General features: G+C 30.2%; 1 protein-coding gene across 1 annotated transcript; it reads left to right on the top strand.

The window, feature by feature from the left end:
• Window positions 1-7,139: 7,139 nt before the first annotated feature.
• LOC123194499 (class V chitinase-like) lies at window positions 7,140-8,961 on the top strand. Its single transcript, XM_044607722.1, has 2 exons — window positions 7,140-8,308; window positions 8,815-8,961. The coding sequence occupies exons 1-2, from the start codon at window positions 7,231-7,233 to the stop codon at window positions 8,883-8,885; spliced, it is 1,149 nt and encodes a 382-aa protein (XP_044463657.1). The 5' UTR covers window positions 7,140-7,230; the 3' UTR covers window positions 8,886-8,961.
• Window positions 8,962-12,710: the final 3,749 nt, after the last annotated feature.

The following is a 12,710-nucleotide window of genomic DNA, read 5'->3' as shown; positions in this document are numbered from 1 at the left end:
AAGCTTACTTCATTAAAAGAATTATAGTCTCATAGTATGATGCATAATCTTTGCAATTGTGGGAAGTCCTAGAAATTGCTAAATTTTACAAAATAACATACTGCTAATAGATTGACCAGAAGTGATTCATTTGATTTAACCATAGATGGATCTCAGTTAGTATTTTGATTTTTAAATAGAAAAATCATCTCAATCAATAGATTATGTAAGTATTTATTACTAAAATTTAAGATATTGGAGTGTGAAATCTGATCAATACTTTGAAAGATATTTTCGTAGGGTTGGACATGAGTCATTGTGGGGTGTAGCCCTGCAAGCGGCAACTGAAGGTTAAGGGTGTGTAGCCTGCTTGCTAAGGGGTTTCGATCACCCCTTGCTCAGCCATTAAATTTACTGACTGAACTTATTTACAATTGGGTTGTCATATGTTTTTATATAAATATTTGATTCTATATTTTATATTGTAACCCTGAAGTTAATAGGATAATCTAATGCAATCATGGTCGTAAATATTATTAATGATAAATTTGTCTTATTTTTGTATAATGTATACACAATTTAATTTTTAGTCTCTTTTATGCTTATTCATTTATCATCACCCAAAAAAAAAAAAAGGGGGGGGGGGGGTCAATAACAGAGTTTTTGTTATAAATGTAAATAATAGTAATAATAATTGTAAATATAAGAAGAGAATTAAAGAGAGAAAAGGAAAGAGAAATAGAAACAAAATTTTGGGTGATTGAGAGTGTGATTAAGAAAAGAGGGTTGTGTTTTCTCAATATGTTTACAAGTGATGGAAGGGGGGGTTTGTATAGTAGTTTTCTGTCACCCCTTACCGCCCAAGAAAATTGACTAACTTCTTTTGCTTTAAATGGATTCACACAACACATTTATTACAGCTCCCATCATTAATTGATTTCACATTTGGTGGAAATTCATTTCATATGTAACACTCTTTCTTGTATTTCTACCACTTATAAATAATTATATTAACTTTGATAAGAAAAAATTCAGTGAAATAAAAATCAAAGTAAAAGAACATAATTATTTAATATCATATAAAATAGAGTTGAATATGTTAAAACTGTCTCATTAAAAACCTTACTAAGAAAACTCAGTGGAACAAAACCTAGTGAAAGAAAAAAAGAGTACGGTAAACATTTTGTCCAAAATGCGATCAACTTAAAAAATTTGCTTCCTCTGATAAGTGCTCCCTTTGATAAACGCTCTTCCTCTTTGTAGTGGGATTAATTTAGTTGCTTGTTGAGTCGCTGTATACCAATGTTATACACTAACTTTTCAAATATTGATGTCAGTAATGTCTTAGTGAACAAATCTGCAAGATTTTCACTAAATCTTATTTGCTTGACATCAATTTTTCTACTCTACTAGAGCTCATGAGTGTAAAAGAACTTCGGTGAGATATGTTTGGTTCTATCTCCTTTGATGTAACCACCTTTAATTTAGGCAATACATATTGTATTGTCTTCATATAATATGAAATGAGTGTTTGTTGTAGAAGAAAGATTGCATATATTTCGAATATGATAGATGACAGATCATAACCATATGTATTTTCAACTAGTTTCATAAAGAGCTAAAATCTCTGAATGATTTTAGGATGTTGCAACCAAAGTCTGTTTGGTGCAGCGCTAGGATATTATTGTGTCATTATAAGTAAAAACATATCCCGTTTATGAACGAGCTTTATAGTGGTAAAAAAGATAATCAACATCTGTATATCCAACCAAACTAAGATTTTTAGGGGATTTGATAGAATAAAATAATCTCAAATCTCTAGTCTCACATAGGTAACGAAGTATATGTTTGATTTCGTTCTAGTAGCGACGGGTCAGTGCAGAGCTAAAATGAGCCAATAAATTGAGTGCAAAGAATATATTTGCTCTAGTGCATTGAGTCAAATATAAGAAGGCTTCAATGTCATTAAGATATGGTACTTCAGGATTGAGTATCTTTTCATCTTCTTCTTTAGGACGAAATGGTTCCTTTTGCGGATCGAGAGACCAAACAACCATTGGAGTACTCAAAAAATGAGTTTTATCCATATTAAAACGTTTTAATAATTTTTCAATATACGTTGATTGATGGATAAGTATTTCATTTAAATTTGAGTTTTTTTTTGGCAAAGTTAATGTAATTTTTATAAATAGTAGAAATCCATGGGAAAATGTTGCGTGCATAAAGTGTGAGTGAGAATATCTGCTACAAAATATAAAAAACTAAAAAGGATTAAGAGCTCAAATAAAGAAATTTTTCTACCCAATAATATTATTTATTTATAGTTTATCTATGATTTTTTTTTCATATTAATTTACCTTGTAATTTGGCCAAATGAATATTTCCCAACCAGGATTTGGTGCAAATCCAATTTTTCACTTATTAACTATAAAAAATTTAAATATTCATCTATCTATTAAATTTCACTATTACAATCAAGGATAAAATTATTATTTAATAAAAATATTTAAAAAATTATAAATTCATTATATTTTCTCTCATAAGTTTAAAAACTAACAATTTACTCCACTTTCCCCATTTAAAGTTTGAAAAACTTATATTTTCCCTAGAGTTTTTATAGTTGCTGATAGTCGAAGACGATAACAATGACTGCGTTCTCCCTCCCTCCTCAATATATATTTATTGGCTCGATTTATCTCTGCACTAACCCATCACCATTGGAATAGAATTAAACATATATTTTATTACCTATGTGGAACTAGAGATTTGAAATTATTCTATTTCATCCAATCCCTAAAAAATTCTAGTTTAGTTCGATATACAGATGTCAGTTATCTTTCTGACCCTCATAAAGTTTGTTCACAGATAGGATATGTTTTTACTTATAATGACACAACGATATCCTGACGCTCCACCAAACAGACTTTGGTTGCAACGTCTTCAACTCATTCAAAAATTCTAGCTCTCTATAAAGTCAGTTGAAAATATATATGATTATAGTCTGTCATCTATCATATCTGGAATATATAATATTTCTTTTACAACAGACACTCATTCCTTATTATATGAAGACAATACAACATATATTACTCAAATTAGAGATGGATACATTAAAGAGGATAAAACTAAACATATCTAATCGAAATTCTTTTACACTCATAAGCTCCAATATAACAGAAAGATTGATATCAAACAAATACGATCCAGTGAGAATCTTGCAGATTTGTTTATCAAGATATTATCAATATTAATATTTGAAAAATTAGTGTATAACATTGGTATATGGTGGCTCAACAAATAACCGAATTAATCCCACTACAAAAAAAGGGGAACATTTATCAAGTGGAGCAAATTTTTAAGTCGATCACATTTTGGACAAAATGTGCACTATATTCTTTTTTCCTTCACTAAGTTTTGTTCTACTGAGTTTTTGTAATAAGGTTTTTAATGATGCAGTTTAAACACACACAACCTTATTTTATAGGACATTAACTAATTACATTTCTCTATTTTGGTTTTTATCTTATTAAGTTTTTTTTTGGCAAAGTTAATATAATTTTTATAAGTAGTAGAAATTCATAGGAAAATGTTGCGTACATAAAGTGTGAGTGAGAATATCTGCTACAAAATATAAAAAACTAAAAAGGATTAAGAGCTCAAATAAAGAAATTTTTCTACCCAATAATATTATTTATTTATAGTTTATCTATGATTTCTTTTCATATTAATTTACCTTGTAATTTGGCCAAATGAATATTTCGCACCCAGGATTTGGTGCAAATCCAATTTTTCACTTATTAACTATAAAAAATTTAAATATTTGTCTATCTATTAAATTTCACTATTACAATCAAGGATAAAATTATTATTTAATAAAAATATTTAAAAAATTATAAATTCATTATATTTTCTCTCATAAGTTTAAAAACTAACAATTTACTCCACTTTCCCTATTTAAAGTTTGAAAAACTTATATTTTCCCCTAGAGTTTTTATAGCTGCCGATAGTCGAAGACAACAACAATTACTATGTTCTCCCTCCCTCCTCATTTCTCTCTCAACAATGGTCCATTTTTAACCATTATTGATCATTCTCTCTCCTCATTGGCTATCACACAAAGAGACCATAGTCTAGGTCTCTTCATTGCGCGACGAAAAGATCCAACTCTCAGTTTTTTTCCAAGAGGGCTCAAAAGCTTAACTCAGAATTAACCCACCATCAATTGTTCAGAAGGAAATGCACTTTTGTAAGTCTATCATAGAATTACAAAAAGCAGTAGAAGTAGTCATAAAACCAATGAAAGAAACGAAGAAAACAAGTCAATCAAACGTGAGAAAAATTATTCAAAGTTATTGACAAGCAGGTCAGTTTCATGGAAACTTTCTTCCGACTGTACTACACGTAAAGAAAACAATGATTACTTTACTTAAAAATGGAGCAAGCAGAAACATAGTGGTCATTGGTTAAGCCTTCTTGTTGGTTCAATTCTCCCCTAACACTCACCGGGAGGCTCGCCATATGGACTTGAACGGCCTCAAGATGGCCCATCTAAATCACTTGAAATGACATCCAATAACCTTGAAACCATGTCTCATTTATCGTGCACAAAACACTTCTTATTTTTATCTTTTTAATTTTAATTCAACAGTACTACATCCGCGGCTAGATTTCGGCACGAATTTTAAAAATGTTTAGTTTGTAAAGCTCTCAAATTTCATAAATTTAATATAAATTAATTAAAATTATATCATTTTAATAATTATTAATTTTTTAATTAAAAAATAAAATATAATTTTAATTATTTTAATAATAATAATAATAATATATCAATTTTATTAATAGATATTTGAGTTTTCTTTATAGAGCAACATATATTTATTCTTTCGCCAAATCGTGGGTGGGAAATAATCATTTGGCCTTTTCTACACGAAACAACATCGTTTAATGAATATGGTGACTTGTCAAACTCAGGAGTCTTATCTTGAATTATCAATCATTTTCGATTCTAATTGAGTAATCACATTAGCTAACCAACTTTAATTAACTAATCTCTTATTTAACCTTTTCTTCTACATAAACCTGATCTGCATAAATTTTATGCAACATTTACTTAACTAATATAGCAGAAAGATTGATATTAAACAAATATGATTTAGTGAAAATTTTGTATATCCGTTTATCAAGATATTATCAATATCAATATTTAAAAAATTAATATATAACATTAATATGCGACGGTTCAATAAGCAACCGAATTAATTCTACTACAAAGAGGGGAAATATTCATCAAAGGGAGCAAATTTTTAAGTTAATCATATTTTGGACAAAATATGATACTCTTTTTTTTTTCACTAAGTTTTGTTCTACTAAGTTTTTGTAATAAGGTTTTTAATAACGCAATTTAAGCACATGCAACGTTACTTTATAGGATATTAACTAATTACATTTCTCTATTTTAGTTTTTATCCTATTGAGTTTTTTTTAAGCAAAGTTAATGTAATTTTTATAAGTAATGGAAATCCATGAGAGAATATTGCGTACATAAATAGATTTCCATAAAAATCAGCTTACTTAAATGTGAGTTCATTTAAGAAATGGTGACTGCATTATTGAGCTGGAGAAACAAAGTCTTGGTGAGGATGGAAAATTGAAGAAGAGCATTTAATGCTTTTTATGTCAGTAAATTAAATTGTGTAAATATCTTGGAGGAGATGGTGAAATTTCCTGTAAACTTACATCTTCATCTGGGGAAGAAAATATTCACTTAAATATACACGCCCCTAAATTTGCATTTCTATTCTTCTTCTTTTCAATCTTTCTATGATTATATTTTGTTCTTATAAATTCCTCTATATATATTTTTCATTATATTTATAACAATCAATGAAATTTCCCTCTTTATGAATATTTATATTATAACAAACTTGCTCAAGATTTGCCAGAATTAATTTAATTTGAATCTAACTCTGTTAATCAATTAGAGTTTTTATATAAAAGTTATATTAATATATATATGTAAAATGTGAGTAAGAATATCTGTTACAAAATATAAAAAACTAAAAAGGATTAAGAGCTCAAATAAAGAAATTTTTCTACCCAATAATATTATTTATTTATAGTTTATCTATGATTTTTTTCATATTAGTTTACCTTGTAATTTGGCCAAATGAAATTTCCCATCCAGGATTTGGTGCAAATCCAATTTTTCATTTATTAATTATAAAAAAATTTAAATATTCATCTATCTATTAAATTGTACTATTATAATCAAGGGTAAAATTATTATTTAATAAAAATATTTAAAAAAATATAAATTCATTATATTTTCTCTTATAGGTTTAAAAACTAACAATTTACCGCACTTTTCGCATCCAAAGTTTGAAAAATTTACATTGTCCCCTAGAGTTTTTGTAGTTGCCGATAGTCGAAGACGACAACAATGACTGCGTTCTCCCTCCCTCCCCATTTCTCTCTCAACAATGGTCCATTTTTAACCACCATCGATTGTTCTCTCTCCTCATTGGCTAGCACACGAAGAGACCATAGTCTAGGTCTCTTCATTGCATGACGAAGAGATCCAACTCTCAATCTTTTCGTGTATTGGCCGGTGAAGGGAAATGACGATTGATGATGGTCGAAAATAGACCGCCGCTAAGAGAGAAGCCAAGAGGGAGGGAGAATGTCGTCATCGTCGTCGTATCTGGTCGCCAGCAACTTCTTCAAAAACCCTAAGGGAGAATGTAAGTTTTCCAAACTTTTGTTGATAGACTTTGTTAGTTTTTAAACTTGAAGGTAGAAATGTGTTAAATTTTTAGTTTTTAAAACATTTTTATTAAATAAATATTTTATCTTTGACAGTAACAATGAAATTTAAAAGAAGAATGGGTATTTGAATTTTTAATAATTAACAGGTGAAAAGTTGAGTTTGCACCAAATCATAGGTGGGAAATAGTTGTTTGGCCTTGTAATTTTCTTCATTTATAATGAATTCTTATTGTGTATATGTGATTTTCCCATTTTAGGTTTTCGGGTAAACTCGTATGCATATTTGCCTTTTGTTTTCTTTGGCTTCTTTTGAAAACCATGACCAATTAATAATCCACGGTATGACTTATCCATCTTTATGGATTTTTTTGTGAAGAAACAACTTGGCCACAATTGGTTCCTGTAATTGATCGATTGACCACGCAATCTTCAGTTTATCATATAAATACAACGCTTGTGAGAAACATTGCATTCTGTTCTCCAACAATGGCTTCAAAAACTATCCTCTCCTGCAGCCTTCTTTTTCTTCTCCAATTCCAGTTCTCTGCTGGCCAAAATGTCGTCAAAGCTGCTTACTGGTATTCCGGCAGTGAATACGCCGTTTCCGAAATCGATTCCTCTCTGTTCACTCACCTCTTCTGTGCTTTCGCCGATCTCAATCCTGAAACCAACCAGGTTACCATCTCAGCTGCAAACCAGGCCCGATTCTCCACCTTTACCGCAACAGTCCAACTGAAGAACCTTTCTGTCAAAACCCTCTTATCCATTGGCGGCGGCGGTGGGGACGCAATTAAAACCGCTTTTGCTTCTATGGCTAGCCAGGCTAGTTCAAGAAAATCATTCATCGATTCTTCGATACAATTGGCGAGAAACAACAACTTCCATGGCCTTGACATTGACTGGGAGTACCCAGCAAACGCTCAGGAAATGGCTAATTTCGGTTCCCTTCTCAACGAGTGGCGTGCAGCCGTTGCGGTGGAGGCTACAAGCTCCGGCAAGCCAGCTTTGCTTCTCTCCGCCGCAGTTTCCTACTCTTCAAACTATTTCGGTGTCGTCAACCCAGTCCAGGCCATTTCGAACAGCCTGGATTGGATCAATGTGATGGCCTACGACTTCTATTACTATTCCGATTCCGGAAGAATCACCGGACCCCCGGCTGCTTTATACAGTCCCGGAACCCAAATCAGCGGAGATGCAGGAATCACGGCCTGGATTCAGGCTGGTTTGTCACCTGAAAAAATAGTCCTGGGATTTCCTTACTTTGGCCATTCATTGGAGCTTGCCGATGCCAATAACCATGGCTTTTGGGCGCCGACAAGTGGATTGGTGAACGGCGGAGCCACTGGGTACAAGCAAATCAAGCAATTTATAGCTGAAAATAGTGCGACCCATGTGTACAATGCCACTGTTGTTTCGGACTATTGCTATTCCGGAACAACCTGGATTGTTTATGATGATACTCAGAGTATTTCTACCAAGGTGAACTATGCCAAGGGGAAAAGCTTGCTTGGTTACTTTGCTTGGCACATTGCCAATGATGGTAACTGGGCTCTCTCTCGTCTTGGTTAGTAAATTTCTCAGTAAAATTCTCACATTTTTTTACTATTTACATTCTAAAATAATTCTTGAATATTCGAGCCAAACAAAAATGAACTTAAGATTGATTTAAATTTTAATACTCAATTCGAATTGGTGCATAATTTTGTCAAAGAGTGGGTTGTTAATAGGAAGAACAGTGTTATCGGCAAAGTGAATGGTGTCACTAAAAAATAAACCCACTTGTCAAAGAGATAAACAAGTTGAATTCAATTTGAGACTCTAACTTAAATTGGTTTATTTAAGTTGAATATAAATTTAATCTAGGTTGACTCTATTCGAATCCATCTTTACTCTTAGGATTCATGAATGGTATTATAACTGGAGAAAAACTATGTAGACTTATCAATTTGTGTATTAATTATCACGTATATTTATATGATTAAATATTATTTTATTTTTAATTCAAAAATATCTACTCAACTCTGAGTTGTTATTTTATTCTAATGGATTTATTTTCTTTGGTATTTGCAGCTTCACAGACATGGGATGAGAATGAGCAATCTTCATACAGAGGATATATGTTGAGGAATAAAGATTACTGAAAGATTGAAATAACGAGAATAAGCTCCATTTACTCTGTACTGTAATATCTAATTACAAGGAAGCCCTTGATAGTCATTACACTTGTCTCAAGTATATCATTTCTTATCTGAAGTCATATGACTCGTATAATAGGGTTCACACTACTAGTCAAGTTCAAGTCTTGACTGGAACTGGTCTCATACAAATAATTAATATTTCTAAAATCAAATTAATGGCCGAATTGATTATCTTATTAGTTCGTAACCCGATTGGTTAATTAGATAATTAATCGGTTTAATCTATTATTAAATTATTATATATTTTTTAAATTATATTAAATATTTATCATATTTTTTAAATATATTAATTAAACAATTGATATTTTATTTTACTGATAAAAAAAACTAACTATAGATTTTATTATTAATTCAATTAAAATCTTATAAATTATAATTTTTTTTAAGCTTTAATAAGACAAAAAATTATGTAGTATTACATAAACATGGTTTTGCTAATTTTAAATATTTTTTTTCAAATCAACAATTTTGTCAAATTTAATCTAATTTTAAATAAATCAATATTTATATATAGATCAAACTAGATTGTGTGATGGTTTAGGGTTTGACCGATCGAACAAGTTGATTTAGCGTAGTTTAAAAAATACTGTAGATAATTATGGGTTCCTGATATATTATGTATATTCCTTATCAAAAATTACGGGCGGTCATAGTTTTAGCCTCTAACTTAAGCTTACTTCATTAAAAGAATTATAGTCTCATAGTATGATGCATAATCTTTGCAATTGTGGGAAGTCCTAGAAATTGCTAAATTTTACAAAATAACATACTGCTAATAGATTGACCAGAAGTGATTCATTTGATTTAACCATAGATGGATCTCAGTTAGTATTTTGATTTTTAAATAGAAGAATCATCTCAATCAATAGATTATGTAAGTATTTATTACTAAAATTTAAGATATTGGAGTGTGAAATCTGATCAATACTTTGAAAGATATTTTCGTAGGGTTGGACATGAGTCATTGTGGGGTGTAGCCCTGCAAGCGGCAACTGAAGGTTAAGGGTGTGTAGCCTGCTTGCTAAGGGGTTTCGATCACCCCTTGCTCAGCCATTAAATTTACTGACTGAACTTATTTACAATTGGGTTGTCATATGTTTTTATATAAATATTTGATTCTATATTTTATATTGTAACCCTGAAGTTAATAGGATAATCTAATGCAATCATGGTCGTAAATATTATTAATGATAAATTTGTCTTATTTTTGTATAATGTATACACAATTTAATTTTTAGTCTCTTTTATGCTTATTCATTTATCATCACCCCAAAAAAAAAAAAAGGGGGGGGGGGTCAATAACAGAGTTTTTGTTATAAATGTAAATAATAATAATAATAATTGCAAATATAAGAAGAGAATTAAAGAGAGAAAAGGAAAGAGAAATAGAAACAAAAATTTGGGTGATTGAGAGAGTGATTAAGAAAAGAGGGTTGTGTTTTCTCAATATGTTTACAAGTGATGGAACGGGGGGTTTGTACAGTAGTTTTCTGTCACCCCTTACCGCCCAAGAAAATTGACTAACTTCTTTTGCTTTAAATGGATTCACACAACACATTTATTACCGCTCCCATCATTAGTTGATTTCACATTTGGTGGAAATTCATTTCATATGTAACACTCTTTCTTGGATTTCTACCACTTATAAATAATTATATTAACTTTGATATAAAAAATTCAGTAAAATCAAAATCAAAATAAAAGAACATAATTATTTAATATCATATAAAATAGGGTTGAACATATTAAAACTGTCTCAATAAAAACCTTATTAAAAAAATTCAGTGGAACAAAACCTAGTGAAAGAAAAAAAGAGTACGGTAAACATTTTGTCCAAAATATGATCAACTTAAAAAATTTGCTTCCTCTGATAAGTACTCCCTTTGATAAACGCTCCCCCTCTTTATAGTGGGATTAATTTAGTTGCTTGTTGAGTCACTGTATACCAATGTTATACACTAACTTTTCAAATATTGATGTCAGTAATATTTTGGTGAACCAATCTACAAGATTTTCACTGAATCTTATTTGCTTGACATCAATTTTTCTGTTCTACTAGAGCTCATAAGTGTAAAAGAACTTTAGTGAGATATGTTTGATTTTGTCTCCTTTGATGTAGCCACTTCTAATTTGGGTAATACATATTGTATTGTCATATAATATGACATGAGTGTTTATTGCAGAAGGAAGACTACATGTATTTCGAATATGATAGATGACAGATCGTAACCATATATATTTTTGACTAGTTTCATAGAGAGTTAAAATCTCTGAATGATTTTAGGATGTTAAAACCAAAGTCTATTTGGTGCAGCGTTAGGATATTATTATGTCATTACAAGTAAATATATATCCCACCTATAAACGAGCTTTATAGTGGTCAAAAAGCTAACCAACATCTGTATATCCAACCAAACTAAGATTTTTAGGGGATTTGATAGAATAAAATGATCTCAAATCTCTAGTCCCACATAGGTAATAAAGTATATGTTTGATTTTGTTTCAGTAGCGACGGGTCGGTGCAGAGATAAAACGAGCCAACAAATTGACTGTAAAGAATATATTCGCTTTAGTGCATTGAGCCAAATATAAGAACGCTTCAATGTCATTAAGATACGGTACTTCAAGATCGAATATCTTTTCATCTTCTTCTTTAGGACGAAATGGGTCCTTTTGCGGATCGAAAAATCAAACAACCATTGAAGTACTAAAAAGATGACTCTTATCCATATTAAAACGTTTTAATAATTTTTCAATATATATTGATTGATGGATAAGTATTTCATTTAAATTGTGTTTGATTTGTAGGCCGAGACAATATTTTATTTTTTTCAAATTCTTCATCTCAACTTTCTTTTTCAGATATTCAGTAGTTTTTTAGAGCTCTTCAAGAGTCTCAATTAAATTCATGTTATCAACATAAATTGGTATAATGACAAATCTCAATTCTGACATTTTTATAAAGACACATGGACATATAAGGTCATTCACATAACCCTCTTTTTTCAAATATTCACTGAGGCAATTGTATCACATTCTTTCAGATTATTTTAATTCATATAATGATCTTTATAATTTAATTGAGTACATGTCTTTAAACTTGACCCTTTTTATTTTAGGCAATTTATATCCTTCAGAGAATTGTATATAAATTTCAGTATCCAAGTTTTCATATAAATAAACAGTAATTACGTTCATTAGACGCATATCTAATCTTTCAGAGACTATTAAACTGATTAAATATCTGAATGTGATTATATCCATCACAGGTGCATTGTTTCATTAAAGTCTATACCCGACATTGAGAAAAGTCTTGAGCTATAAGTATGGTTTTATATCTATTAATTTCATTTTTCTCATTTCTTTTCTTTCAATATTATATGTGTTGTTTCACTGTCCACTAGACACATGTTCCCATCACTAACTTTTGAAGTTAACATTTTAATTTTGGAGTCCATTTCCTTTTATTTTAAAATTTACATTAGTTATTATAAAATTTAAAAGGAAGAAATACAGAATAATAATTACATCACATAATATACATAATTTCTTAATCTTGAAAAAATTCTAAAATATTGAAGTTTGCCCGATCTACAAGATCTGGATTATTAACACAATTCGATTTGATCATTTTGTCTGTATTTTTAATAAATGTTTGGTATAAATCTACTAAATGTTTGAGTATACAACAGGTACTTGACCAATGACCTTTAGAACCACATCTATAACATTTACTTTCATGACTTTGTGGTTTACTCTGTATCATTT

This window comes from Mangifera indica, chromosome 13 (assembly GCF_011075055.1).
Source record: "Mangifera indica cultivar Alphonso chromosome 13, CATAS_Mindica_2.1, whole genome shotgun sequence".
Lineage (NCBI taxonomy): Eukaryota > Viridiplantae > Streptophyta > Magnoliopsida > Sapindales > Anacardiaceae > Mangifera > Mangifera indica.
This window is presented reverse-complemented; position numbering and strand designations above follow the sequence as displayed.